The 26,383-nt window shown below is 40.8% G+C and overlaps 1 protein-coding gene across 1 annotated transcript in view; it reads left to right on the forward strand.

Moving 5' to 3' along the window:
* The window catches only part of LOC143933904 (excitatory amino acid transporter 2-like), a 409,110-nt gene that overhangs the window by 162,952 nt on the left and 219,775 nt on the right, over positions 1–26,383 (forward strand). Inside the window, exon 2 of the mRNA XM_077457022.1 lies at positions 11,903–12,075. Within this exon, the coding sequence (XP_077313148.1) occupies positions 11,946–12,075 (130 nt within the window). The 5' untranslated portion in view covers positions 11,903–11,945. The remainder of the gene's footprint in view (positions 1–11,902; positions 12,076–26,383) is intronic.

Raw genomic sequence — 26,383 nt, forward strand, 5'->3', positions numbered from 1 at the left:
GACCTAAGAACATGAAGGCAAAACTTGTTGAGAGTTCTACACCTGTTTACAGACAACTAGCTGAAATAGTGACTTCAGTGAGGTGGTGAGTTTTGAAATGAAATGAAATGAAATGAGACAAACAAAAATGAAATGTTGCCTTTAAGTGAAACGTCTGCCATGACAGAGGCGCTACTCGGTCGTGTTACAGACGCAACTGACAACGAACCGGACTCTGGAGCAATTACTGAAATGAGGCAATTAGTGAAATGAGGCCAATGAGTAAGTCCCCGGCTAGAATCGGAACATTGCAAAACAACTGGAATCTAACCGGGATGCAGAACGTGACAGTGAAATTAGTGAGTCCGCCATGGCAGAGGCCCGGATCGCCATGCCGTAACCTTACGACTGAGCACGAAACGGACTCTGGAGCATGTACTGAAATTAGGCCTGTCCTGGGGCGAGCCAAGACGAATTTAGTGCACAAGTGTGACTATTCATGTCGGAGCGTGATAGGTGAAACGAAATGATACCCATGACAAAGACAAGAATCAGAGGATGCGCCCATGCTTTGACAAATGAATCCTGTCTCTGGAGCATGTACCAAAATGAGGCCAAACAGCTGGGCACACCGGAACGAATCGGTGCATCTAAAAAATGCGACAGGATTTGAATCGGAGCGTAATAAGTGACCAGAAATGATATGCCATGACAGAGACAAGAATTAGTGACTGGACCAATGATTCGACAAAGAATCCATCTCTGGAGCATGTACAGAAATGAGGCCAAACAACTGGGTGCACCGGGGCGAATCGGTGCATTCCTGAAATGCGACTGGATTCGTAATAGAGCGTAATACGTGACAAGAAATGATATGCCATGACAAAGACAAGAATCCGAGACTGCGCCTGAACCTGTGAGTGATTCTGTCTCTGGAGCATGTACTGAAATGAGGCCGAAAAACTGGGGCACACCAGAGCGAATCGGTGCATCGAAGATGCGACTAGATTCAAATCAGAGCGCGACTTGTGACAGAAATGAATGAAATGATTTTGAAATTATTTGAAATGATCCGGACTGATTAGAACATTCTGACATGATGAACAACCGCCTGTAATTTTTAGAAATGATCCGAACGATTCGGAATGTTTAGAAATGACCAGTGACTAGTCCGAATGAATGAAATGTCTGTGAAACGAATGCCTAATGTGGTGTCACGAACGAGTGACAACGACTTCTTTCGAGAAGCTAAGGAGCAGCCGATGTTTGCGGTAACGAATGCGTGCGACATGATCGGAATACGTTTGTGAAATGTTAGTGAGTGGTTTCTGAGTTCAGACTATCGCAGTTTAGTGACATAGTAAAACATGAAATGAGAAATGGGAGCCGAAGCCCTACCTGCGACAGCCGGACCAGATGCGTTGTACGACAATGGCAATTTTGAGTATTGCGACACTCTGACAACGACAACACACGAACGCTCACGAAGACAAGACAGACTCGTAACACGGACTCACGGAGACGGGACTAATGAACACGGGAACTCACGAACACTGAACTCACAACGTATAATCTCGAATAGTCGGCCCTAGATCTCTGACGTAACAGATATCGCGCACAGGAACCGACAAGGAACACAGCCGAACGGGCTGATTAAATACCCCTCTGGGCTCCTCCCATAAATTCAGGCCACCATACTGGCCTTCTTATATAAGCCAGCCAAGTGGAGACAAGCAAAATTAACAAGTCAGTTTCCATAGTAGTGGTATTTGTTGTATAACTATTTGTATGCGAACAGCACTTGGATTTTTCTGTGCATGCTCAGATAGTGTATTTTTTGGGTTAGAAATTTTTTTTTTTTTTGTTCAATAAATTTTTATTGTTTTATAAAGGATATACAAAGGCAAGTGGTACAGGACATGTTGACTTGTACAGTTGTATTTAACAGTCGATGCAATAGAGGGAGGGAAAAGGGGAGAGGGAGAGAAAGGGTGAAAAAGAAATGGATAAGTAGGTGGTTACACAAACAGTAATGCAAATACTGGTTACTACACAGGGTATATCTTATCAGGATTAAGATCTAGTTCACAGAATTCTTATATTTGTTGGTCCAAATTTTCCATTGCTTATCAAATAGATCGCACTTCAATGTATTTATGGCAAGAGCACGCTCTATAGTGTGGTGTTGGTTCACTCTTCTAATTAGGTCAGAGATGTTTACCGTCATGGCAGTTTTCCAATGTTGTAATATCATGGATCTAGCAGAAAGAAGGATGTTGGAAATAACAATCCACATATCATGCGGAAATTGTTCAATACCCATATGTAAAATTCCTAGGGATGGATTGGGGCGAGTGACAATACCTGTGAGTGATGTTATAAGTTGGAATACTTGGTTCCAGTAACTAACCAAATTGGGACACTCCCAAAACATGTGCAGTAGATGTCCTAGCTGTCCACAATTTCTCCAACATGTATTTTGGGCAGACGGAGAAAATGTTGCCAGTCTACATGGTGTGTATTGCCATCTGTTAATAATTCTAATAGTCATTGCCCAATGATTAATAGAACGGGAGGCTTTTTGGATTTCCCGAAATGTAGTTGTCCACTGATCATCTCTAAATGTTTTCCCTAAATCCGCCTCCCATTTATCAATCGATTTTGTTTTCACAAAGGATTGTTTATCATGTAGAAAGGAGTAGAAAAGCGAAATGCCTTTCCTGGTGGGGCGTTCGCGAGTTAAGAAGTTCCATGCACTGGATGGCATTGTTATAGTAGGGGGAGGGTTACGTTTTAGAAAATGTGCCACTTGGATACATGTAAACTGGTACTTGTTGGGGAGATTGTATTGAGCCATAATCTGTGTGCTGGAAAGAGCTGTACCATTAGACAATAGGTCTTGGATGGTATGGATACCGTGGTTGGGGAACTGTTTTAGGGATAGCATAGGGATTTTATGCTCGAGCAGGCTAAGCGGAAATTTGAATTCCACAGCATTTTGAGATTTATGGGTATGATGTAGGAAGAACCTCCATGCTTGTAAGGAGGCTATAAGGGTGGGAGCCATGGAATAGAGAGCCCAGGGTTTCCAAACATCACTCACGAGCAGTGCCACTAGATCTGGCATTGGGGCCATGTGCCTTTCCAGCTCAACCCAAGGTGGTGAATCGATAGTTTTGAACCAGTGTTGGAGTTGGTCCAGTCTAGATGCCCACAAATAATCAGAAACATCAATTAGTCCTACTCCACCTACTCGGTTATTCGGGATCAGGTTACTAGGAGAGCAACGAGCTTTTTTACCATTCCATATGAATTTCCACAGAGTAGTAGATAAGGTCTTAAGGAAATGGGTTGGGATAGGTATAGGTATGGATCTGAACATATACAATATGAGAGGAAGAACTAACATCTTACACGCTGCCAGTCTACCCATCCAGGAAAGTTCAGTCTTGGCTATGCATTTAAGCGTTTCATCTATCTTTAGAAGCAGTGGCTTAATGTTGACAGAGACTAGAGTTTTCGTGGAATTGGTGATTTTTATACCTAAGTAGGGTATGCCATCCTCTTTCCACACATACGGAAGGGTGGTTTGAAGTTGGAGTTTGATACGTTTGTCAATTCCTAAATCTAGAATCAATGATTTAGCGAAATTAACTTTATAGTACGAAATCTCACCAAAGTTTTTTAAAGTTTCATGAACTAAGGGGAGAGATCTGGACGGGTTTGTCAGCATCAGTACAACGTCATCGGCAAACAAGTTGATAACGTGGTTACGAGATCCTAACACGTGTCCAGTAATATCGGCCTGGGATCTAATGGCCTCCGCCAGAGGTTCTATCATAAGGTTAAAAATGGTTGGGGATAGTGGACACCCCTGACGGGTGCCATTAGAAATAGGGAACGGTGTGGAAAGCATTCCAGCTGTTAAGACTTGGGCGGATGGGTTGGAATATAAAGCCAACATTGCGTTGGAGATGAGACCTTGAAAGCCAAATTTTTGGAGAACTGCCCTCATATAACACCACTCCACCCTATCAAATGCCTTCTCTGCGTCTATGGAGAGCAGCAGAGAAGGAGTTTTAGTCAAATTAGCATAATGAACAATGTTAATAATGCGTCTTGTAGCATCAGAAGTTTGTCTCCCCCTGATGAAGCCCATCTGGTCGCTTTTAATTAAGGAAGGCATAAACTCTGACAGTCTAAGGGCGATAAGTTTGGCGTAGATCTTTATATCCGTGTTTAGGAGAGAAATAGGTCTAAAATTACTAGGGGTAGTGGGATCTTTGCCAGGTTTGGGAATGGTGGTCACGTATGCTTTTAACATTTCATTTGGAAAGGATACTGAGTGTGCTGCCCGTGTGAACATCTTTTGGAGATACGGGGAAAGAATAGTGGAAAAGGTTTTAAAATATTCATTATTTAGTCCATCAGGACCTGGGGATTTCCCATGAGGGAGTGAAGTAATGACTGATGTAATTTCATGGCTTGTGAACGGTGAATTCAGCAATTCAAGCTGTGATTCGGACAGTTTAGGGAGATCTAAATCATTGAGGAAATGCTGTATTTTGGGGACAGTGGGTTGAGGAGTGTGGGGGTCGGTGCTAAGGTTGTAAAGCTCACCGTAATATTGTGCAAAGTGGTTTGCGATTTCCTGAGGATTGATGATTTTATGAAGGGATGTAGGGTGTATCAGGTGGGAAATCCAGTTTTGGTGCGTATTGCTCTAATCCTATTGGCAAGATATTTACCTGCTCTATTTGCACAGGCATAGGTACGTAACTTCAAGCGTCTAAGGTAGAAATCATAGTTTTGGGCCAAGTGATCTCTTAATTTTTCTCTAAGAGAGGTTATTTGGGTAGTCCGCTGGGGAGAGGGAGATGCTTTATTGAGGGTTTCTAAATTGTGGATATCGGAAGTAATGGAGTCTATGGTTGCAGTATACTTTTTTTTAGCTCTAGCTCCTAGCTGGATAAGGATACCTCTAATAAACGCTTTGTGGGCGTTCCAGAGTGTGAAGGGACTCTCTACTGAATGTTCATTTTGTTGGAAATATGTTTTAAGGTTTTGAGAAATCAGTTCCTTGGTACCGGGGTCCGGTAGTAATCTAACACTGCAGCGCCAGATGGGTGACGAGGGAGAGACACCCTTCTCATGAATAGAAAGTGATATGGCAGAATGGTCAGACCACGTAATATCATATATCTCAGAGGATGAAACATTTTGTAAGGTCCATTGATCTGATAAAAAGAAGTCTATTCTGGAATAAGACCCATGTACATGGGAGAAGAAGGTAAAGTCTTTCTCGTTGCCATGTGTGCATCTCCATACGTTGTACAGTTTTTCAGAATGCAGGACCGTATTTAGACAGGTGTTGTTGTTACGTTTAACATTAGAAGTGTCAAGTTGTGGGTCGATAATGAGGTTAAAATCGCCACCAATAATGAGACTACCGTATTGGATAGGTTGTATTTTACGGATTAGTCTATTCAAAAATCGAATCTGTCGGGTGTTTGGGGCGTATAAGGATACAATGGTGTACGGTTTAGAATTAATATTACCCTGGAGAATAATATAGCGACCATTGTCGGCTGTGATGGATTTCTTGAGATGGAAGGAGACCGTGTCACGGATGGCAAGAAGGACACCTCCGCTTTTTTTATTCGGGTTATTTGCCAGGAATATATGTGGGTAGTTTTTATGTGTACATTTGGGATGGTTGTCCTGTTGAAAATGAGTTTCCTGTACACATAAAATATCCGCCTTTAGTTTCTGAGCTTCGGTCCACAGCGAGTAGCGTTTCACAGGGTGGTTGAGGCCTCTGGCATTAATGGAAACAAAAGTAATGGTCATATTTCAGGTAGGAAAAAAATGTGTGAGTGTACTCACAGAATCCTTTGAGAATTGTTAGAGCCATCTGATCTCCATGAGATTGACAGAAGAGATGCTGCCATGGTATTCAGAAATGTAGTAGAACAGGAGATGAAGATGAAGGGTCCATCACGTGTAGGTCCAGTGCTAATGGAGCAAAGGGTGTAACCACAAAAATAAACAATAACGTATAGAATAATAAAAATAGAATCATATAAGCGATCCATATGCAAACAAAGCTGCAAAAATGACAAATGTCAGGGGTAAGAACAAGGAGAGATGAAGAAATCCTTGTGCCCAGGGAGAGAACATATTTGTCAACGGTGTGTGATTATTTACTACCATCAGTGAAATTTTTGGGGGCTCGTCTGCGCGAAACTACTTGCCACTCATCCGGAATAGGGCGTAGTTGTGTTGCAAGTGGTTCCAGAGGGCTTTGTTGTGGAAGTATGCCCCATTGACGCAGGAGTGCGATACCTTCAGCTAAAGTGGTAACTGTGTGCGTGGTACCATCATGTGAGATGGACAATTTTGCTGGGTAACGCCATTTGTGTGGTATATTGTGGTTGCGCAGGGCCTTAGTGATGGTTGCTAAGTTTCGGCGCAATTGCAGAGTATGCCTTGATAGGTCAGGGAGGAGGATCAATTCAGCATATTGAGATATGTTGTTGCCCCGAGTACGAAACGCAGTCATAATTTGTTCCTTTATATGATAGTAATGCATCTTGAGCAAAACATCCCGAGGGGTACCTTCAGGGAGAAATGCTGGCTTGGGGATTCTGTGAATCCTGTCAATGGTCAGTTCCTGAGGAGATAATGTAGGGATAATGGTGGAGAATAGCGTGTGTACATACTGCAGTAATTGGTTTGGAGGTATGGCTTCAGGAATACCTCTGATTTTAATATTGCACCTCCTAGAGCGGTCCTCGAGGTCTGCTACTTTACTCTTTAGCCATGCTATCTCTTCATCATGGGACTTGTGGGCCTCTACTAAAGTATTGAAGGAAGTTGTGCATTCCCCCATGTTGCGCTCCACTTGATCCACTCTATTACCTAGGGCCAATACTTCCCTATGGCAGTTAGTGATTTCTACAGTTAGGTCAGCTTGTATGGAGGCTTTGAGTGACATCAGCATCTCCTTAAGGACTGTATCTGAGACCGGTCGATCGGATGTGGGGTAGGCCGCAATCAGGTCGGATGCCGGTGGATGTATAGCGTGGCCTACAGGAGCAGATCTGCTTACCTCCATGTCACGGTCCGCTCGGTTTACCTCTGGAGAAGATATCCGTTGCCTTTGTTTGGCTGGACTTCTAGTCGTTGGGCTATTCGTTCCCGAGGAGGAATCGCTGAGGGAAGTCGTTCGGAGGTGAGATTGTTGTGAGGCCTGCTCTTGAGTTTCAGTCACGCACGAATCGGCGCCATTTTGTGTGATTCCGCGCGCCTTGAAAAGGTTCGGAAGTTTCCGCGGCGGTTGTTGATTCTTTCTATTTTTTGGCATCTTCGGTAGAAGCAAAGGTGTCTACACTGCGTTATAGATAGGTTTATGTGGAAATATGTCACCAATGGAGTTGCTATAGGGTTGTTCTCTCCGGTGGCCGAACGGAGCTCTCAGCTCAAGCGTCCATCTTAGCGCTCGGTCGCCACGCCCCCTTTGGGTTAGAAATTTAAGGACACCCTTAACAGATGTACCCACTTTGGAGAGAGAGAGACTTTTGTTTATTTTATTTATTTTTGGGGGGGATTTTTTTTTATGTTGTCAATGTGTGTTATTTGTTGGTTTCACTTCGATTCAATTGTCTGTGCTGCATTATTTTGCAAAAACGTCCTCACGATGTTGTGACTAATAAATCCTTAATAGACTGTGCGTTTGTGAGCGCAGTCCTTTTAACTCCTGTTAATTTCCATTGCAAAATGGTGAGACCTCAAAACCATATTCTGTCTCTCAAATTAACATACATGTGTTTTTTGCTTCTCTTGCTCTTTTCCAAGTTTTGCTTTGTTGACCAATAAAATTTCTAGAAAATGTTTATGTTTTATGTGTTTTGTTAATAATTTGATTTGCAGATGCATGCTCAATCCAAGTAATGCATTTTAAAATCTAGCTCAAGACAATCCTATTCTAATTGTGGGCATTTGAGGGAAACCAAGTGAGTGTTAGAATTCCTGCTTGTCTTTTTTAAGTTGGTCCCTTTTCTGAAAATAGGCTCCACTTCCTGGCACATAGCCAAACAGGAAGTGAGGGTAAAACCCTATCAATGTCTTTCCTTGGAGACACATAGGTCAATCCAACTAGTGTACCCATTAGGCAAATTGTACTCTAGCACGTTGTTGTGTACACCCCAAATTATTAGGTATTTTGGGGTTTATCCACTCTGCAATACAAGTGTACTCGCTGTAAATCTGAGGGGACTGGCAGTGGTTATTTTATCATCCAATCATGTAGAAGCAAAGATGCTGTCTCAAGCAACTGCACTTCCAAGTGCACTTGTAGAGCAAAGTGTATTTGCCTTTAATAAATAAACCCAAAAGTCCAAGATGCCTAATAATTTGAGGTGTACAGAGCTAAATGCTAGAGTGCAATTTACCTAATGGGGAAACTATTTAGCTTGCCCTGTGTGTCTCCAAGGAAAAACATTTGTAGGGTTTTACCCTCACTTCCTGTTTGGCTATGTGACAGGAAGTGAATAAATTTGAAGGAGAAACTGGCAAAATTTGAGAGGTGTCTTCAATGTCTTCACCCTATCAGGGGTGCAGACATCCCCAAAAACTGACAAGACTTCTAATCCCTCTGCACTCTATCCCCAAGTAAAAATAAGAAAGGATTCCATTTAGTTTAACTATGCAAAGACACATTCCTAAGTTCAAATGTGATACATGTCAATGGCCCATTTAGACCTTTTTAATAGAAAACACCAGTTGACTTTCACTGTAAACATTTGTTAGTCCAGTCCTGGAAATCTGCATCTGCATTACTATTAATTTCCATCAAAATTGTGTTCCTGCAGCTAGATGCACAAAATGCATCTAGATGCGCGACTGCTGTGTATGCGAGATGCGCAACTGCTGTGTGCACAGAGATATATATATACCCGTGGAGCATATCTGGCTCCCGGAAGCGGTGGCCAGCACACAGGAATGACATCACGCCCCTCCAGTAAGTTGCTTGTACTGCTGCTAATTTCTTCCCACCACCATGCCCCGATCACTGTTCTCTGAGGAAGAGATGATCCTTATTTGAAAATTAAGATCATTTTTTATCTATTTTTAAATAGGGTGATGTTTGTGTGGGTCATGTATGCATGTCTAAATGATATGGTCTCAAAACACACACCTATCCTGTGTACAGATTCACTTCTGGGCCAATGTATATTGCTTCCTGCTTCAGGGTGTGTATCTATCTATCTATCTATCTATCTATCTATCTATCTATCTATCTATCTATCTATCTATCTATCTATATATATATATATATATATATATATATATATATCCACAGGGATCTTCAAACTACGGCCCTCCAGTTGTTCAGGAACTACAATTCCCATCATGCCTAGTCATGTCTGTGAATTTCACTGTACCAGGCTGCATGCCCTCAACATGGGGGGGTGGGTGCTTTGGGAAAGGGGGACGCCATGTTGATGAGGACCCAGTGCCTCATTCCGACAACCTTGGCCTTGGTTGTCGGGGTCTGCAGGCGGGGGGCTTATTGGAATCTGGGAGCCCCCTTTAATAAGGGGGCCTCCAGATCCCGGCCCCCCACCCTATGTGAATGAGCATGGGGTACATCGTACCCCTACCTATTCACCTGGGGGAAAAAGTGGCAATAAAAAACACACTACACAGTTTTTTAAAGTAGTTTATTAGACAGCTCCGGGGGTCTTCTTCCGATTTCTCTGTGCTTTCCGGTTCTGACATGATGCTCTCTCTCGCTGTAATGCTGTGTGCCAATGTGTCCACGGCATTACAGCAGGAGAGAGCGTTGTGTCAATATTGGAAGAACAGAAGAAGGAAGAAGAAGAAGAAGATGGCGGTGATGAAGGAGAAAGCTGGGCTCCTCTCCTAGCAAAAGAGCAGAAGATAGTGGAGGAGCCCGGCGAGAAGAACCGGAAAGTGTGGAGAAGTCGGAAGAAGACCCCGGAGCTGTCTAATAAACCACTTTAAAAACCTGTGTAGTGTGTTTTTTTATTGCCATTTTTCCCCCAGGTTAATGGGTAGGGGTACAATGTACCTCGTACTCATTCACATAGGGTGGGGGCGCCGGGATCTGGGGAACCCTTATTAAAGGGGCTCCCGGATTCTGATAAGCCCTCCACCCGCAGACCCAAACAACCCTGGCCTTGTCCTCATCAACATGGGGACAAGGTGCTTTGGGGTGGGGGGGCTGCAGGGTGTCCTCTTCCCTAAAGCACCCACCCCCCATGTTGAGGGCATGCGGCCTGGTACAGTTCAGGAGGGGGGTGCTTGCTCGTCCCTACCCCCTTTCCTGACCGGCCGGGCTGCGTGCTCGGACAAGGGTCTGGTATGGATTTTGGGGGGACTCCTATGCTGTTTTTTTGGCGTAGGGGGTTACCCTTAAGATCCATACCAGACCTAGGTGCAGGTGCTGTAGTTGCCATTGCGCCATAGTTGGTCCGTTGGACCAGCATACAGACGAGCGGACTTCCCGACAGGAACTGGGTCCGGCGGACTTTCAGCGCAAAGATTTAAAACATGCTTTAAATCTAGGTCCGCCGGACTTTGGGGAAGAAAAAGTCTGCTGGAGTCCACACACGATTGAATTGTCTGACCGACTGTGGTCCGCCAGAAAGTCTGATTGTGTATACATGGCATAACATGTCTCTGTACAACTCGATATTTACGTAAAATAGATAATAGGAAGACGCACTTGAACAATTAAAATGGAAGTAAGCCCATCCATTTAAACAGTTTCAAAAAACGGCATGCCGGGAATGCTAACTGCACATTGGCTGTGCTCTCAACCACACTGTCAAACCATCCAATGGCTGTTGTCATAACTGATCACATGTGCAGCACCGTGGCAGCTGAAGATTAAACAGAGGCAAAGATGGCAGCTTCCGTGGATGAAAATGATAGGGGAGTTTACTTCCACTTTAATTCAAATTATAGGAAATCAAGCAGACTCTTGCGCTAAATCTTATTTATTTAAAATCTAACTGTGTAGGGTCACCTTTAAAGATCAAGATCTGAAAAAAAATGACTTATTGGGTTTATAAACACTTCTCTATTCTTAGCAATGTATTGAGAGATTTGGGTGAAAAAAAAAAACACATTTCAAAGATATATTAGAAGTGATAGGAATGAGATTAGCATGAAACGTGTTAATTAACTGAGAACACCTACTAATTGCCTAACAAGACGCATCCAATGAGATGAAATTAACCAACTGTATTGGGCGTGCGCTATTATCAATGTGAAAACCCCAGTTACCCTAGCGCCAGTTGCAGTTTACATATGCGGGTATTTATTATCGCTATTTGCGCTTCAATGTGTCCCGGTTAGCACATTCAATTTAATGACTTTTCCGGAGCACCAATTAATGTATGAACTGGTGCAGTGCCTCCTTCTTAGTAAATCACATCATGTTAGAGTTGAATTGGGGCAAATTTAGATTATGTGCAAGTCCTGTAGTGCTGATTATTTACTTTGTGTGCTCAAAATATATATTAGCAATTGTACACATTTTGTAAAAGATGTTCCTATGTTTATTAACCGCAATTTTTATGTGTATTGTGTTATAGTGGTTGTAAACCCTTACAAACCACTTTGACCTACAGGTAAGCCTAGATTAAGGCTTACCTGTAGGTCCAAGAAATATCTCCTAAACCTACACGGTTTCGGAGATATTTGCCAAAACATTTCCGGACTACAGGGGACAGCGGTGACTTCACTGGCTCCTGTGTCAGGTAAGTGACACAATAATGGACTACTATGCGATGTTTAGGGGTATAGGAGCATATTCTATAAAAAAATACTTGGATTTCTTAATTTAACACAAATTTTACACTGAATTTAAATAACTGTCCTTCTTTTTCAGGTTGTACCCTGACTCTGGCCATTGTTTTACCAACATATCTAGGATGACTAATCACATTGAAGTTCCTATTTCTGATGGACATCATATGAGCCTAGAAGAATTTCCCAAACCATGTTGGACAAAGTACTGTAGCTGGTTTAAAAGAAATCTTCTCTTGATCCTAACTATAGGAGGTACATGATTAACTGCAGTGTTTGGTTTTTGTTTTATGGTAGATGTTCATACTTTCAGTTTACATTTTTTTTTTTGCATGATTCAATTCCCTGAAGTGGTCTGTGCAACACTCTATCATCTGCTGTCCTAGTCCTGATGAAGAGCAGGGGCAGTTCCAGATACATTTTTGGGGGGTGCTATGGCGGAGTTTGAGGAAAAAGGGATGCTGCTAATGTGACACCACTATTGCACATCTGTAGGTGTGACCATAAAGAGGGCATGACCAGCATGTGGATGTTTCTTCATGGTCTGTGACTGTGGAATTAAGGTAGTTTGTCAATGCGCATCTGCACAATGGAGGTTGGTGTGCCCCCTGTACAATGGTGATCAGTATGTCCTGATCTCTGTATACCAATAAAAAGTCAAAAAATACAGCCCAACCCTACACTTCCTTTATACAATTCTACAAATGGACTTATAAGTACAATGGTAAAACTTATAAATGAATATCCAGTGCAAATCAACCAATGTATGGAAATATAATAGTAATGTGTCTCCCTCTCTGCAATTTTTTTGAAAAATTGCAGAGCTGCAATGTGCAAATAATGCTGTAACCCCCTACATAAAATAATAATAGCAAAGATGCAAATCAACCAGTGTATTGAAAAATAGTAGTGATGGTGTCTCCCTGTCTGCAAAAGTTAAGAAATACTGTAGAGCTGCAATGTGCAAATAGTGGTAAATCCCCTATATATAATCATATTAAAATGATATACATATGAAAATGATGTAGATTTAAAACAATTGGTGTACACATTTTACATTTTATTATTAATATATATAGGTGGCTTCACCACTATTTGCACATGCTGCAAATTATGGTTCTGGTCAAACTGTGCTAACAGTGGAAGGGTCTTAAAGGGGCATTGTTAAAAAATAGGCTTGCGTTACACACATGGTGTATAGTTCAGGAGTACCCTAGGCATAGAGTGAAGGGTTAAGGTGTGTGCACTGTGCTACATACAGAGTGCAGGGTTGAGCAGCATGCTAAATGCACAGTGCATGTTTCAGAAGTGCACAACTCAGGGAATGCTCTCCCTTCGAAGTACTATGTACGAGGACTGAACCCCAAAGACACCCAATCTCTGACCTCTACACACTCTTGTTCATCTCTTTTGACCTTAAACTGAATAAAGCTAGCCAACAGTGGGAAATTAATCTTTCCCTAGACCTGATAACTGAGGATTGGAAATACATCTTCACCCACATCCATAAAGGATTGACTAAACATTGCTGTGGAACAATTTTGTCCCACTCTTCTTTGCAGAACTGTTTTAACTCAACCACATTGGAGGGTTTTCCAGCATGTTTTTCCGGCATAAGATCATGATAAAACATCTCAATTGGATTTAAGTCCAAAACCTAAATTTTGCTTTGTTTGAACCATTTGGAGGTGGACTTGCTGTTGTGTTTTGGATCATTGTCCTGCTGCATAACCCAAGTGCACTTGAGCTTGAAGTCACAAATTAATAGCTGGACATTCTCCTTTAGAATTTTCTGGTAGAGCTCAGAATTCACAGTTTCATCAATTTTGGTAAGTCGTCCAGGTGCTGAAGCTACAAGGCAGCCCCAGACCCTCACACTAGGGATGAGCCGAACAACCGCCCGTTCGGTTCGCATCCAGAACATTTGTTCGAACACGCGTACACTGTTAAAGTCTATGGGACACAAACATGAAAAATCAAAAGTGCTAATTTTAAAGGCTTATATGCATTATATTGTCATAAAAAGTGTTTGGGGGACCTGGGTGACACTTTAAATTTAAAATTTAAATTTTTCGTTTTAAATAAACAGTATTATGCTATGGATATTGTTTGATCTTTCCTAGTTCCCTACGGCTTTTGTCAGAGGGGGGCGTGGTCACCCGTTTACATAAACAGGGTGGCCTCACCCCCCTCTGACAACATGGGGAAAGCAATAGGGAAGTCACCGTGCGTCAGAGGGGGCAGGGTCATTGGGTGGCCCCTCCCTCCATTATATAAGAACTGTCACCTCAACAGAAGCGTCACACAGCGGAAGACTCCCACTGAGGCGGAGCATGTGGAGGACAAAGCGGAGAAGAAGCCGGAGGAAGATGCCAGACGAGAAGAACAAAGGAAGAAGCAGAGGAAGAAGTGGGGGAAGAAGAAGATGGAGGAAGAAGAAGAATACCGAAGGAAGACCAAACGAAAGAAGATGGAAGAAGAAGAAGAAGAAGTGGGGAAAGAAGAAGAAATTAATAAAGGACTTGTCAAAAACCGTCTGTTGTCTTTTTAAAACTTTTTTCTAAATGATAGGGGTACCCCATTACCAATTCACACGGGGGCAGGGATATGGGGGTCTCCTTGTTAAAGGGGGCTTCCAGATTCTGATAAGCTCCCTGCCCGCAGACCCCCACAACCACAGGGCAAGGGTTGTGGAGATGAGGCCCTTCTCCCCATCAACATGGGGACAAAGTGCTTTGGTGGGGCCGATACTCCAAGGCACCCTCCCAATGTTGAGGGCATGTGGCCTGGTATGGTTCAGGAGGGGGTCTGGCATGGATTTTGAGACCCCCACACAGGGTCTGGTTTAGATTTTAAGGGGCACTCCAATGCCATTTTTTTTGCATGGGGTTCCCCTTAATATCCATACCAGACCTGAAGGGCCTAGTATGGAATTTAGGAGGACCCCCACGCATTTTTTTTTTAAATTTTGGTTTGGGGTTCCCCTGTGGGGAAATTCAATGCCGTTTTTATCAATGAACTTTTAAGTGTATTGCCGGACCGAAAATTCATTATAGCTGGCGCTAGCGATAGTACTTTTAAATGACTTTTAATTTCATTTTGCACTCAGACTGTTCTAAACACGGGAAACATGCGCCACTTTACAGGCATACTAAAGACACCCCCGAGGTACGAAATTTAAAGGAATATTATACTTTTATTGTTTCACTTTAAGCATTATTAAAATCACTGCTCCTGAAAAAACAGCCATTTTTAAAACTTTTTTTGCATTGATACATGTCCCCTGGGGCAGGACCCAAGTCCCCAAACACGTCTTATAACAATAACTTGCATATAAGCCTTTAAAATTAGCACTTTTGATTTCTCACATAGACTTTTAAGGGGTGTTCTGTGGCTTTCGAATTTGCCGCAAATACCTCATATTGTTTGGTATTCAGCCAATGTTCGAGTCGATCTTATGTTCGACCCAAACATAAAGCCCATCCCTACCTCACACTATCACCACCACGTCTGACTGTTGGTATGATGTTCTTGTTATGAAATGCTGTATTCGTTTTATGCCACATGTAACGGGATGCACACCTTACAAAAAGTAAAATTGTGTATCATCAATCCACAGAATATTTGCCTAAAAGTCTTAGGGATAAGCAAGATGTGTTTTGGTAATTGTGAGATGAGCCTTTGTGTTCATTTTGGTCAGCAGTGGCTTTGCTTTAAACTCTTTCAAAGCCAGCCATCTCTTTTAAATAGAGTTCAAACCTATAACGTTACACACGAGGAACTTTAGTGCCATGACATGTTAACCTGTTGAGAAAGCATTTGATACTTTCCTTAAAAGTATTGGGTGGAAGGTTCTATGGTGCAAGGGTAACATAGTGGTTATAAGGTAACATTGCAATATGTGAAACAGAGGCAGCATTATGGCATGAACATATCAAGTCTATAAGAAGCAGCAACTTCAAGTCAGAAAAAAAGACCTGAGAAAAAACAAAAAACACAAAAACAAAAAAAAGAGCATATGAAAAATGAAAAAAAGGAAAAAAAAAAACGATTATCCAGACCAAACCTGGGAGCACAAAAGCCTAGGGCTGGAAAGGGAGCATGAGAGCCTCCAAAAGATGGTGACGGGCTCTCCGATGAATGAGAGATCTGGGTTTCACCTCAGGAACAGTAGTAGAACACAAACTTGAAAACCAGAGTAACTTGAAATACCATCAGGCGGTCGCCCCATGGGCCATGGGGGTGGGTAAACCCTCTCAGATGTTAATGGTTGATCATAAACAGGAACCAAAGGAGGGCTAAGACAAAATAAAGAGCAGGGCTGAGGCCATGTTAGGTGTTATTCAGGTCGGGTACCTAGAAGCAGGGCGTCTTTGGGGAGTAGAGTTGAACTTAGACAACTTTTGCCGTACTGGGGTCCAGATGTGACTTGGGATGTTTGGTGGTTTAGGAGTAGCAGGAAATGGCACAGGGTCTTTATCTGGAAGAAGTGGTAGGCCTAAGTTGCATAGGAAGACATCACTTTCCTGGAAGTCTCGACGAGAGTATTGTATGCCTTTCCGGGATGCAGAAAGGCGGAAAGGAAACCCCCAACGGTATAGGATTTTGTGGGATTGGAGGTGCAGCATCAGCAGGCGTAGATTTCTCAGTCTTGCCAAAGTAATAGGTGAGAGATCGCTAAAGTTCTGGATCTTAGACCCTTTAAACTCAACCCTGGATTGGTTGCAAGTGGCAATAGTGAGCGCTTCTTTGCTGTCGTAGTAAGGGAATCTGAGGTTAACATCTCTGGGATTAGCTCCCGCTGGTGATTTGGGAGTGAGCGATCTATGGGCTCTATCTAAACGCCAGTTTATATCAGCAATATTAGGAGCCATAGCATTAAACAGGTAAGGCCTGAGGCCTTTGTCATCCACTGCTTCAGGAATGCCTCTGAACCTCGGGTTTTGTCTGCGTTCTCCATTTTCCAGATCTTCCTGCTGATTTTGGAGCTGGGAGACTGTTTACTTTATAGTGGCATTGTCCTCCTCCAGCACTTGTACATACTGCACCAATTCATCAAACTTAGACTGCAGAGTATCTGTACATTCCCCCAGTTGGCCTTTTTCCCCTCTCAGTTCTTTAGCTAGTTTCCCCACCTCTTGCGCAATGTTATGGGTGAGGGCTTGAAGTAAAGACTGTAATTTGGCATCCTGGACTTCTTCTGTTAAAGGGGGGGTGATCCCTGTGTGATCATGGGGGGTATATCGAAAAGAGTACCTGTGTCAGACTCATAGTGCTTTCTTGTGCCCAGAGCGGCATCCTGGAAAATCGAGGCCGCGGATGCAGGCCTATTCACAAAGTGGTCCATCGTGGTGTAGGCTTGAGGCTTTAGAACTGCTGTGTATGTCTATCTTTGGTCCCCGATCTTGCCCATGGGGCGCACGACCGCCACGGGTGTCTAGTGGAGTGTCTCCCGTGGGTAAAGAAGCTGTGGAGTCGTTAGCGGGAGGAGATGCGGCGTGGGACGAAGCTCTGGACTTGCGCGTCCGCCATCCTCAGAAGCCACACATGCGCCCGACTTCTGCGTCTGTCCAATTTTATGGCCAGTTGAATCAAGTCTTTCAGGGAGGTAGGAGTTTCAACTCATGTCAGCTCATCTTTAAGTGTTTCTAAAAGGCCCTGACTGCATTGATATTTGAGAGCGGCCTCATTCCATCCAATATCCGCAGAGCATTTTTGGAACTCAACAGTGTAGTCCTCCACTGGTCTTTTTCCTTGACACAGGGTATGTGTTAGAAGTTTTTGAGGTAATTAATATCTTAAAAGATAAAAGTTTCTGAAAATATATGTAAGTTATATGTTTGGTGGTAAGTGATGGTTTCTGAAGGTCACACAACAGCAGATCGTATAGATAGGAGTTGATTTGCTGAGTAGGTATTTCTATTTTTGAGTTACTAGTCAGAACAATGGGTGGAGTTATGCTACTTATCTATAGACTGAACCATATTGGGTATATATGCAAATGTGGGTGTTATTAGGATATGCTGACATAACATCTTGAAACAGTATAAACAGTATAAGAATGGACTAGGGTTATAGGAAAGGTAGGATTGGTGGGAAGAGAAAGGATTCTACACTTTGGAACTGAATGTAAATCAGAAGACCCATTCCTCCTTCTGAGGCCATCACCATGCCATATGTTACCAGATGTCAATCTTGTCTTTGCTTGTCTTTCTGAATAATAAACGAACTATTGGATGAACGAAGGATTCTTCAATTTCTACTCCTGAAAGTACGTTTGAAATGCCTTGGAAGGAAGACAGACTTTACTGATTCACATATTACACAAAGACTTTGCTATTCATTAAGAAACGCCCCTGTGAGTGAGTATGTAGAGTTTCCATTAAACTACATTTACATTTTTGTATTTACTCTCTACACTTCACTTTTAACATTGTCAAGCCAGCCGAAATGATCAATTTCTACTCCTTGACAAAGGGGGGAAATGAGTTTTGGCAACAAATGATCAAAGAACCTAGAAGGAGGCGTTTGCGTCAGATGCGGGCACCGGTCCAGAGAAAACAGTGGAGGTTGAGTTTTTTTTCTCTTTGTTTTCTCACCTCTCTGTACACAGAAGATTCACGAGATTGTCTTCTAAACAATTTTTTGTCATTATTATAATCAGGAAAGTCATATAATATGGTGTACATGATTTCTCGCAGATGTACAAACAAAATATGTTTAAAAAGTGTTAAAAAGTTTAAACATTTTAAAAAACGAGAAACAAGATTGTTACCGAATTGTACAGTGTAGGGTGTACAAAGCATGGTAGCCAAGACTGTCAGTAACAGATCATTCTCTGAAGAGTATGTGACATGTGAGGAGTGTATTACCAACAGAGAGATGCAGATCAAGTTACAGACTGGTCAGTCATGCCATGACATTTTTCACTTTTATGGATCAAAGCACAATATATTTTTGTGTTAAATTTTCCAGATACTTGGAAGAGGATTCATTGGTGAGGAAAATATATTTAAAATGTATTATTACTTACTAAAAGTAATTGTTTTAAAAAAAAAAAAAATTTTTAGGCCTTAATAACTTTTTTTGAGAGTTCATTGAGATTTTTGCAGACAAAGTATCTGTCTGAGTAAATTTTAATTAATTATATAGGCTTACTGTAGGGCAAATATATTTTTAATAACAAAAGATAACTTATATACAAACATTTGAAGATCTGAAGAAAGCCCTTATAAATTTAGTATTTTTGGTAAATATAGAGATCTCTCTCAGCCATTGTAAATTCAAATTGTATGTGGATGATGAGACAATTTCATTGGTATTTATAAATAAATGTGTTAAGGGTGCATTGTCCAATGCTACAGATCTGAGACATAGTGGGTTTAGCACCATTTGTTTTGAAAAACATCTTATGTTACACTAAAGGTGTTATTTCAAGGAAAACAGGAGGTGTCAATACACACAACTTTGTCTAATGGCAATTGAATGATAAAAAGATCAGTTGTAGTGTGAGGGACAGAGCCACAGTTGTGTAAATTAATCATGAGAATGTCACTTTTTCAACTTTTAGTGGACGCATTGAAAGCTGAATTTAAGACTGCCATGTGAGCAGCCAGTGACAGAGCAGGTGTGATTCATTCAATCATACTGTATGAGGGGAATGCTGGGTTCTGAAAAGAAACTTCAACATGATCAAATTTCTTTCAGAAACAGAATATTTAGGAAAGCCCAACCTAAATTAATGTTCTTTTATAAAATTAAAATAAATTGTCAGTGTAGAGAAAAAAACAGTAATCTGGCAAGATTATTCTTTTACAAGATTTAATATTAGTCACAGGATAAAGAGGGGGACTATGACATGTTGTATTAGTTAGAATCAGTACAGACTGATAAAGGAGATAACATTTATTGTAAAAATAAGTGGATTACAATAATAATGGATAGAGTTATTTTTAAATGAAAATATTTATTTTTGCATATCCAGGTACCTGACTGATTGATTGATTTTTGTTTTAGCTTATGAAAAAAATTCTGAACTACTCATTTTAGAACACTTTGTCATCAAACTTCTGAAAATTATTTTATTGGTTTATAGAATTATCTAAAGTGAAAGAGGCCTAACCTGATACTACAAAGTATTGAGGGATTTGGCAAGTCTATATAGATTGATTATATTAGTTTTTTCACTTGCTACAGGAGGATTACAAGGATATTGTTTTTTTAGTAAATGTTTCTTTTTGATAAATTAATTGAGGTAATTCTAGAAAAAATAATATTTTTTATAAAAACGAAGTTGTTGTGAACTTATGTCATATTCCATTGGGGTTGAATTTCAAACCATGGAATCAGTTAATGATTTCAAATTTTATAGGACAGGTAATGAAGGACATGTATGCTATTTTAGGTTTAGTAAAGTTTTTGTTTCTTATCATCTTAAGTACTCGGGTATTGTAGAACGTATGAATAGTATTGGTTAAGATGATAAAGGTAAATATTGGGTGACGTATTTACCTGCTATAGTTTTAGTTTAAAAACTTTATTATTTTCTAAACATAGGGTTTGTTAACTTTTTGAGTTAATGACAGTCTTTTGAGATTAGCATACTTAGTTTTTTTATATTATCTGTTGTATAGAAAGTAGTATGGATGCAAATTTTGCAAACAACAAGTATAGGTATTTCAGAAGTTTGTTCACAAAACATGGCTAGGCCTTTGCTAAATTTAAATAGAAATGATGTCTTGAATGAGATTTCTACTTCTAATGAGTATGTTTAGTAATTTATTCCAGTAGCTAACGTTATAGTACCAAGGATGTCAACTGGGATATCAGTTGGGAAGATTATTTTGTTATTTTTAAGGTACATTGGGATTATAGTTTTTTGTTTCAAAAGTATTTGTAAAAATAAAAATAATTGGAAAAAATAAAAATAATTGGTAAAAATAAGAATAAAATGGGTAAACACAGAAAGGATTATCAGTTTAAAATGGTTTAAATTGATTAATGAAAATTATTTAGGAAAACATAATTTTTAAAAGAATTTGATACTTGTTTTCATTTTCTTTTATAGATATATCTTTCGTTTCTAAATTTAAAGAAAACGATTTTATTTTATTTTTTATTTCGTTTTTTAAAATTCTTCCATGACAATGCAACAAGCACAACTAAATTTCTATCTGTTACTATTTCTTGTTTTTTCAAAAATTATTATTTTTTGATTATGTTATCTAGGACTATCATTTTTTGGTGAACTTGCATCAAAAGCGACATATTGATCGTTCGATCATTATGTGAGGGGGAGTTAGGATGTGCTTCTCATAAGAATTTTTTTATGAATTATCTGAATAATGATGATAGTAGTAAGATAATAGGAAAGACAAAAAGGTATAATTAGAGTATATGAAGAAAAGGATTTCAATGTGTCTAAACAAAGTTATTGTTGAATTTAAATAATTTTGGAATGTTTTAAAAAAAAAAAATAGAAAAAGTTGCTTGCTGGTCATGGATAGATGGATAAATAAATCGAAAAATAAATAGAATGATAGATAGAATATATAAAATATGACAATCGAATAATGGGAAAGTTTTAATGTATTTTGTTTCAAATCTGTATTAGGGTTAGAATGAAACAATTTTATAAATTGATTAAGGAAGACACGAAAAAAGGTGAAAAAATTATGACAAGTATTTTTAGTCGGAAAATGACTTCTGGTTTATCTGATCCAGTGATTAGCTATGGTACATCTGGAGCAATTGATTCAAAATGTGTATGAAAGGGCCATAAATGAAGTGTGAGTGATTTAGGTAATATTTAAGTTGTGTGAATGTCATTTTGGAACCAGTTGTTCTCTATGTTCAGAGTTTATGACTAAAGGTCAGTAGGTCAGTGGTTTCACAGATAAGAAAACACATAGAGAATGTGTCATATAATGGAACAATATACTTGAAAAGAAGATCATTTTTAAAGTAAGATCATAGATTATTCATAAAATATTTATATGATATGGTTAAAGTTATAAGAGTTTCACAAGAAGTTAAATACATTTATAAAGTGGAAAGAAGAAAATATTTAATATTACATGATTTAGATGGAGAATTAATTAAAATTAAATATAATAGTTTATACTTTCTCAATGGAATGAAATATTTAAATATTTTTCATAGAAACATCTCAGAATTTTTGAAAATGTTTATGTACAAATTCTGACTCACTAAAATGTATTAATGTTTATTGTATTGTTTGTATTGGAAAAAAGAGAATCAGAAACATTTATTATTTAAGATGAATGCACTTATTATTTGTTGATTATAGTGCATTGAGGGGGAATATGTTAGAAGTTTTTGAGGTAATTAATATCTTAAAAGATAAAAGTTTCTGAAAATATATGTAAGTTATATGTTTGGTGGTAAGTGATGGTTTCTGAAGGTCACACAACAGCAGATCGTATAGATAGGAGTGGATTTGCTGAGTAGGTATTTCTATTTTTGAGTTACTAGTCAGAACAATGGGTGGAGTTATGCTACTTATCTATAGACTGAACCATAGTGGGTATATATGCAAATGTGGGTGTTATTAGGATATGCTGACATAACATCTTGAAACAGTATAAGAAAGGACTAGGGTTATAGGAAAGGTAGGATTGGTGGGAAGAGAAAGGATTCTACACTTTGGAGAATGTAGATCAGAAGACCCATTCCTCCTTCTGAGGCCATCACCATGCCATATGTTACCAGATGTCAATCTTGTCTTTGCTTGTCTTTCTGAATAATAAACAAACTATTGGATGAACGAAGGATTCTTCAATTTCTACTCCTGAAAGTACGTTTGAAATGCCTTGGAAGGAAGACAGACTTTACTGATTCACATATTACACAAAGACTTTGCTATTCATTAAGAAACGCCCCTGTGAGTGAGTATGTAGAGTTTCCATTACACTACATTTACATTTTTGTATTTACTCTCTACACTTCACTTTTAACAGTATGCAAGATGGTTTCGGCAGTGGCTGTGCACTGGGGATTGTCATACAGTTGTGCATGGATTCAAAGAAAGTTTCCACAGAGTTTAGTAGGGGGTAAGGATGAGCCGAACACCCCCCTGTTCGGTTCGCACCAGAACCTGCGAACAGAGCTAAACTTCGTGTGAACTTTAGAACCCTATTAAAGTCTATGGGACTCGAACGTTCACAATCTAAAGTGCTCATTTTAAAGGCTAATATGCAAGTTACTGTCCTAAAAAGTGTTTTGGGGACATGGATCAATGCAAAAAAAGTTTTAAAAAACGGCAGTTTTTTCAGGAGCAGTAATTTTAACCAGTTCCCGACCGGCGCACGCCGATGTACGTCAGCAGAATGGCACGGGCAGGCATATTGGCGTACAGCTACGTCCAATCTTCAATGCCGCCCTGCCATCGTGAGTGCGCCGCCGGCTGCGTGCTCGCGTGCCGGTCGGGACCCCATGAGTCCGGTCGCGTGTCCCGTGGACTCAATCGCTGCGGGCATACCCGCGATCGTCTCACGGGGCGGCTGAATGGAGGAAATGCCATGTAAACAGCATTTCCCCATTCTGCCTAGCAACTAGTGACGCTGATCTCTGCTCCATGTGATTGGAGCAGAGATCAGTGTTCACTAAATGAAAGCCCAGCCCCCACACAGTTAGTAACACACCCCTAGGAACACTTAACCCCTACCCTGCCACCCACTGGTTAACCAATCAATAATCCCTTATTGCGATTTTTTTTTAACCAAAAATATGTATAAGAATACGTATCAGCCTAAACTGAGGGAAGAAAATGTTTTTTTTATATATTTTTGGGGGATATTTATTATGACAAAAAGTAAAAAATAATGCGTTTTTTTCAAAATTGTCGCTCTATTTTTGTTTATAGCACAAAAAATAAAAACCACAGAGGTGATCAAATACCACCAAAAGAAAGTTCTATTTGTGGGAAAAAAAGGACGTAAATTTTGTTTGGGAGCCACGTCGCACGACCGAGCAATTGTCAGTCAAAGCGACGCAGTGCCGAATCGCAAAAAGTGGTCTGGTCTTTGACCAGCAAAATGGTCCGGTCTGTAAGTGGATAATAATGATTAAAGTGAAACAATAAAAGTGTAATATTCCTTTAAATTTCGTACCTAGGGGTGTCTATAGTATGCCTGTGAAGGGGCACATGTTTCCCGTGCTTAGAACTGTCCCTGCACAATGTCATTTCGCAAGGAAAAAAAGTCTTTTAAAATCACTTTCCATTATCGGCTCCCGTAATACAGAGAACACTCAATGAGTGTTTTCTGTATTAGTCGACAATTCATTCATTGATAAAAAAAAATTCAAAATAAAAAGTGTGGGGGTTCCCCTAAATTCAATTACCAGGCCCTTCAGGTCTGGTATGGATATTAAGGGGAACCCCGTGTCAAATAAAAAAAAAAAAAAATTACGTGGAGGTCCCCCTAAAAATCCATACCAGACCCTTTATCCGAGCACGCAACCTGGCAGGCCACAGGAAAAGAGGGGAGACGAGAGAGCGCCCCCCCTCCTGAACCATACCAGGTCACATGCCCTCAACATTGGGAGGATGCTTTGGGGGTCTGTGACCCCCTCAAAGCACCATGTCCCCATGTTGATGTGGAGAAGGGCCTCATCCCCACAACCCTGGCCAGTGGTTGTGGGGGTCTGCGGGCGGAGGGCTTATCAGAATCTGGAAGCCCCCTTTAACAAGGGGACCCTCAGATCCGGGCCCCCCTGTTTGAAATGGTAAGGGGGTACAAAAGTACCCCTACCATTTCACAAAGAAAGTGTAAAAATGGTTAAATAAGACAAACACAAGACAAATCCCTAGTAGTGTTCCAAGAGATTATGGGCTCATGCTTGGGGTTCTCCGGACAGTAAAGAGATAATGAACCCCACTTTTACTGTTTCAGTGCAAAAAGTCTTAGGCTGGGGGGCCAGGTATAACAGACAGGTGTTTTTAAACGCCCTGAACTTCTTCCGGTTTCCCGAGAATCGCTCAGGTGTGAGGACCCTTAATTCGGGAAGAGTCATTACAACTAGGGATGAGCTTCACGTTCGAGTCGAACATCGGCTGTTCGCCCGTTCGGCGAATTCCGAACATTATGGGCAGTTCGCGCCAAATTCGTGTGGCGCTCACGGCCCACAATGCACTGCGATGGCGCAGTGCATTGCTGGCTCATGATTGGCCAAGCATGCACTGTGACCCCACATGCTTGGCCAATCACAGCGCCGGCAGCGAGGAGAGCCATGATTGGCCACAGGCAGGATGCCTGTGGCCAATCATAGCTCAGGCTGTGTAGTACACGCCCCACACTATATAAGGCCGACAGAGCGGTGGCCTTGTGTAGTGTGTTGGCGTCTGTAGCAGTTAGTGGGTGTTCTGTGTACCTTCAACACAGTATACACCGATCGTTAGCGGATGATTTTTCGTTCTTGCTCTTCTGTAGTGGTTGTTGTCTGCGTGCCCTGACTGCAGTATACACCTCTATATTCACCTATATAGCTAGCGATATATCTATCTTTTATAATAGAGCTTTCAGTCAGTGTTAGGAGATTGTGCGTGCTGTCTGCGTGCTCTGAACGCAGTATACACCGCTATATCCACCTATATAGCTAACTATCTTGCTCGTTTTAAATAGAGCTTTCAGTCCGTGTTAGGAGATTGTGCGTGCTGTCTGCGTGCTCTGAACGCAGTATACACCGCTATATCCACCTATATAGCTAACTATGTTGCTCGTTTTGAATAGAGCTTTCAGTCAGTGTTAGGAGATTATGTGTGCTGTCTGCGTGCTCTGAACGCAGTATACACCGCTATATCCACCTATATAGCTAAATATCTTGCTCGTTTTAAATAGAGCTTTCAGTCAGTGTTAGGAGATTGTGCGTGCTGTCTGCGTGCTCTGAACGCAGTATACACCGCTATATCCACCTATATAGCTAACTATCTTGCTCGTTTTAAATAGAGCTTGCAGTCAGTTGTAGGAGATTGAGCTACACTTTAAAAATGTACCAGTTGAAAATTACAAACAGATTCAACTTAACACAACAAATCTACACAGTCCCTGTCTTGTTTGCACCGCCTGTATACTGCTGTTCTGAGTATATAGGGCCTGGGGGCCACACGCATTTCCTTTTTTTAATATGGGTACGGGGTTCCCCTAATATGCGTACAAGACCCAAAGGGGCTGGTAATGGGCAGGGAGGGCTACCCATGCCATTTTTCTCAATGATTTTCAACCATATTGCAGGAACCAGATATAACATTAAACCGCAAGCAGTTTTAAATGACGTTATTTCCGTTAAATGTCATTTTGTGCAGGGACTGTTCTAAACACGGGAAACACATGTCACTTCACAGGCATACTACAGACACCCCCCAGGCATGATATTTAAAGGAATATTTCACTTTTTATTCACTTTAATTGTCATTAAAATCAGTGCTCCCGCCAAAACTGCCATTTTTAAAACTTTTTTTTGCATTGACCCATGTCCTCTGGAGCAGGAGCCAGGTCCCCAAACCCTTTTTAGGACAGTATCTTGCATATTAGCCGTTAAAATT

This window comes from Lithobates pipiens, unplaced genomic scaffold, assembly GCF_037356315.1.
Source record: "Lithobates pipiens isolate NorthernLeopardFrog02 unplaced genomic scaffold, aLitPip1_a1.2 Scaffold_27, whole genome shotgun sequence".
Taxonomy (NCBI): Eukaryota; Metazoa; Chordata; class Amphibia; order Anura; family Ranidae; genus Lithobates; species Lithobates pipiens.